We start from the raw sequence: 5,106 nt of genomic DNA, 5'->3' as shown, positions 1-5,106 counted from the left end.
AACGATCTAAACGATCTAAATCATATCGGTATAATCAGCCTCTTACGTTTCGTAAGGGACTCTAACTGGTTCCATTGAGCTTAGGATTAAGCCTCAAGATTCATGTGGTATCACAATGGGCCATTAAACTGGCCTAAGTGTGTCCGTTCCATCTTGGACAGCCACTATAACCTAACCATAACCTAACCTATGTTGGACACTTAAAGCTTCGTCGTTCCTAGTCTGACAAAGGTAGCTTGATTACGTATTGCAAATGGGAGGCACTTAGTGTTTTCTCTGAAGTGTGGTTAGAGTGTTCTTACTATCTACATGCGAAGAACTCCATGCGATACTCCAAGAGATACCAGAAAAAAGCAAACAAGATCAACAAAATAATTTCTTGCTATTCTCGCTACCAAATAGCTATTATTCAGCCCTATCACAAATTCCATCGTAATCAAAAATATGCTACGTTTCCCGATTGAAGTATCACAAATTCCATCGTAGAAGATTCGGAGTGAAAAAATCATTTACGATTTTCGAAGTTCGTATATATTGGTATCACTGAATTCGAATGGAATGGAATGAAAACAACTTTTTCCCCGTTAAATAATTTGTGTCGGACGCTGAAAGAAAACGTTTATTTTAAGGAAAAATGTAAGTAATTTTACAAATTCTATTGTTTATAAATAATTATTTGATTTTAAAGGGCAAAAACGACAAACAAGGCGCAATATGAAAGGCTCTATGAGCTAATGAGCGAAAGAGCAGATCTGGCGCAAGGCTACACAAAACTGCCAAAAGAAGAAGTACAAAACTTCTGGGAAAAAGTCAAAGGCGAATTGAATAGTCTTGGGCCACCTCTAAAAGATGCCTCAATATGGAGAAAAGTAAGTGGAACATTCAAATGCATTAACCACGTAAAATAATATTGCATTTTATATATAAGGTATGGTTTGATTGGAAGTCCTATATTAAAAGGAAGCTTGTGGACAACAAAAAAGAAACAAAAGCAACTGGTGGTGTATAGGCAGCATTCCTTCTCAAAACTTGAAGAAGCTGTTATAGAGCTCACGGGACTAAAAACATCAACAGCAGGAATCAAGAACACTCATTCTTTTGGAACTGAGATCACTCGCCAGTGTCCCGAGGTTGAAACCAATACGCAAACGGAGAAGCAAAGCCCTGATAATACGGCCGAGCTCATAGATGTTTCTATGACATCCGATGGAGGAGTACATCGGGAAAACGTCCCTCGAAAAGTTGAGGATTCGGCAAATCTTTTGAGGCAGCAGATAGAACTCCAAAAAAGTTTTTATGCAAAAACTGAAAAGTTTTATGAAAGCCAATCAAAATTGGCAGAAGATGTGGTGTATAACACTAAACGGGTGTATAGAGCTCTGGATAAGCTTTCTGATATAAAATAGAGACAAGTTGCCGAAACAATCAGACACAATAAAGTGCAAGAAAAGCTCCTTGAGCAAAAATTCGATGTCAACCTAGATGATTTAGACTAAAAAAACACGGAGAAAATATTTTTAAGAAAAGTTCTATTTATTTATTGTTACTTGCATAAATTAATTGAATTCGATTTGTTTACTGTTTTTTTTGTTTTAAATAAATTAAGTTATCGTATGTGTGGTTTTCTTTTTATTTTTCATAATTTATTGAACAAATGTATTTTTAATGTTATCTCTCATAATTTGTGCTGCATTCCGGCGAGTATTTGTCTCTTCTCCGTTTGTATTCTCTGGAACAACTTCCTGCTCTTCCAACTCAGGTAGAATAATCTTTGTATAGTCTTCTACTCGATATGTAATGCAAATGTTATGTAACGCACAAACAACGTTTATAATCTGCGCAGCTTTGCTTGGACTATAATGAAGTTGACGTGCACCCAAGATGCACCTAAATCTATTTTTTAAAACTCCAATAGTCCTTTCTACAGCGTTGCGAGTTTTGCTGTGTCTTGTGTTGTAATTGCTTTTAGCACTTTCGGCTTCGGCAGACCGATATGGCGTCATAAGCCAAAGTTCCAGCGGGTAGCCAGCATCACCTTAGTATAACACATACAATTTTAGCTTCACAAAACCTTGTAATAATTAAATAAATACCTAGAAGCCAAGAATTCCTATCGCCTTCATGATATTTTCTTTGGAAATATGTTTTTGCGCTGCTCAAATTCCATATGTGGGAATCGTGGTTTGATCCTGGATATCGAGCGTCAACGCACCTTATTTTCAAATTGTTGTCACAAATCTAAAACAAACCAAAGGAATACCTAAACCTATGTATACAGTTTTCTTTGTTTAAAATAGTTTACCAACATAGCATCAATACTAAATTGACCTTTACGGTTATAGTATAATCCCTTTTCTTCTGATGGAGCAACAATATTAATGTGGGTCCCATCAACACACATAATCACACCCGGAAAACTTGCCCTAGAATAGAATTCCCTTTTTGCTTGTCGCTTTTCTGTCTCGGTCATCTCAAGCTGAATCCACAAATGACATAGACGTCTTTCGAGAGCCTTCAAAACGTTTGTCAAATTTGAGGAAAAAGTGGACTGTGCCATACCAACTTCGTAATCATTTCCAACACCAAGTTGATATCCACCTTCTCCCAAGAATCTTAGGACAGCTGCGAGCCGACAAATCAGGGATATTGAAGAAGAGAAAACCCCAGGGTCATACTCCTGTTTCAACAGATCCAAAACATACTTGAATGCTGCTTTATTTAGACGAAAATTTCTTTGAAATCTGTAAGGTATTCAAATTAGACTTTGAAATATATATAGGTATATATAGGTTCACATATTTAACTTACATTTGGTCGTTTAACTCAAATGGATTACAAGCATCTCTGAGAATTTTTCTTTGAACTTTTAGTTTTTTCTTTTTTAATGTAGCTTCTTCAGTGATGGCAATAATTGCAAAGGCCAATGAATCCATTTTGTTAGAAATATGATTAAGTTTATGTTAATTTATATACTAAAGAAGTTTATTTTGAGTTTTAGCACCATATATTTGTTATCTTTATTGAAAATCCAAATACCGACGGTTTTGTAATTAGAATTGAATTCAATTTGTTATTTGTTTCATTTCATTTTGACATTAAACAGCTGATTTCGAAAATCAAAATGAACGCGTTCAATGCGAAAATACTTGTTTTGAATCCACTCGGATTTTGTGAAAGCAGTTTGTCGTAGATCGGGGCGGAGCTGTCCGTACGGGGAATTATTACGATGGAATTTGTGATAGGGCTGATTAGCTTTTCTGAAAACGATATTGTTGAAAATAGTTTCTCTAGTAATTTTTCAATTACGGTCTTTGCTTGTGAAGTATTGGAGATTCAATTTTAATTCCTAGAAAAATAAAAGTTCCTATGATCATGAAAATAAAGTATCTATTTTTAAACTAACAAAGAAGACTCTGTTTCAAAAACTTATCTCATAGCCTAAAACCTTATTCTTAGCTAGTCATAGAATTATGCAATTCCATGACTTAGAAGTCAAATTTGAAAATTAAACATCATACATTTTTTAAATATTTTTTTTTTAATTTCAATAGAATTGAAGTTGATTAAATGCATAAGTCTTAATGTTTTCTTATTTAGTTTTTTTTTCGCTCTGATGGTTTTCAATTTAAAGTCTTATAGTTATTATTTTTTTCAGAATTAATAATATCGAATTCTGAATGAAAAAATATATGGACTTTATAAACATTTTGAAAAATCACACTACAACCAAATTTTTTAACATAATGGTAGACTGTTCAGTTGGTTAGTAATTCAAAGTTCTTTTATTTTTTTCAAAAATTCTATCAAGAGATGTTTTAAGGTAATATTCTCAATAAATTATCCAGAGTTTCGGATGTAAACTTTTCCACTGATCACAAGAAGAAAGAAACCATGAAAATTTGGTGAAATTTCACTGAAATGTATAATAAAATACAAAGAAATAATTTCCAATAGGAACGGGTCGTTTTTGACAGCTCGTGGCGATCATATTATTTCTTAAACTCGTTGTCAAAATATCTGCTTTTAATCAGTCACTGAAGGCAAATCATCTAAGAGAGCAACACGTCCAGATGATAAAACCATATAATCGAAATAAGTGCAGTCTAGTAGCTACAATGTATCCCTTTTATGTGAAACGTGGTAGTCTTCCTTAATTGACTATTCAACGTTTGTCTCTAAATTCGAATCCTTCGGCTCAACAATCAAGAAGGTTGTACTCATACAAAATCCATCCGAGTAAGAAGTTAAAACAAAATGATACTACACGACCACACAAATAAAGATAAGACCATAGGACCAGGGGCTTATTTCACCAAAATCTTTTTACTTTGCAAATTTGCGTTTTGTGAAAATATTGAGTTGAAAAGTTTTCCTCTTTGCAAACTACGATTCGCCAAACTCAATTTTGCAAAGTGCAAAGACTTTTTTCTGAAAAGTGAAAAGTTTTATTATTTTGTCAATTATTTGTTCTTTTTGCTTCATCAAACAATAAACTTTGCAAATTATACTAAGACTTCTGAAAAGCTTTTCAGCAATACGCTAAGAGTAATTTTTATTTGCAAACAAGAGTTTGTTTTGTAGAAATTTTATAAAAACATAAAGAATCGCTTTGATATGAAAAAGTAAACAAAAGTTTAGAAAACAATGGAAGTAGCTATTTTTTGTATTTTGAAGAATTTACCAAAGAACCTGAATTTTAAATTTTAGATGATTCATTAACTTCAGAAATGTCTGATTTTGTAGAGGGTTTTTAACCCGTAACCATTCTTCAATGAAATTTTTATGTTTGAAGCAAAAACCGTTCTTTGAAAAACAATTGTAAACAAATTTATAAAAAAGTTAATCATTTTGAAGAATATTTTTAAATGGAAGAAGTTAATAACATCACCAAAGTGTAGTGAAACTAAGAAGAACTTAAAGTTTATGCGTTGTCTAAAATTGTAAATAAACTTAATTTCAATACCAATAGGAATATGAGTTTAAGTCTTTTGTAATAACTTTTGTGTACAGTACATTGAGCTGGAAATGAAGCCCAATATCAAGGTGCTGCATCAATGCACGGAATAAGCCAAGCAACAGTCTTCAGAGTAGTTCATCGAGTGTCGA

General features: G+C 33.1%; 1 protein-coding gene and 1 long non-coding RNA gene across 2 annotated transcripts; one reads left to right on the top strand and one right to left on the bottom strand.

Annotated features, from left to right (window-relative positions):
* The first annotated feature begins 555 nt into the window (after positions 1-555).
* Positions 556-1,004, top strand: LOC129943130 (uncharacterized). Its single transcript, XR_008781169.1, has 3 exons — positions 556-636; positions 689-869; positions 929-1,004. It is a non-coding gene; the product is annotated as an uncharacterized LOC129943130 (long non-coding RNA).
* A 639-nt stretch (positions 1,005-1,643) lies between these two features.
* On the bottom strand, positions 1,644-3,026 carry LOC129952150 (putative nuclease HARBI1). The gene is made up of 3 exons (XM_056064607.1): positions 2,809-3,026; positions 2,335-2,741; positions 1,644-2,035 (listed from the first exon to the last, which is right to left on the bottom strand). Exons 1-3 carry the CDS (start codon positions 2,931-2,933, stop codon positions 1,644-1,646), a joined length of 924 nt encoding a protein of 307 aa, XP_055920582.1. The 5' UTR covers positions 2,934-3,026.
* Between the last annotated feature and the right edge of the window lie 2,080 nt (positions 3,027-5,106).

Source organism: Eupeodes corollae, chromosome 1 (genome assembly GCF_945859685.1).
Source record: "Eupeodes corollae chromosome 1, idEupCoro1.1, whole genome shotgun sequence".
In the NCBI taxonomy this organism is placed as follows: domain Eukaryota; kingdom Metazoa; phylum Arthropoda; class Insecta; order Diptera; family Syrphidae; genus Eupeodes; species Eupeodes corollae.
The sequence above is the reverse complement of the archived record's forward strand: the minus strand, read 5'-3'. Positions and strand labels throughout refer to the sequence as shown.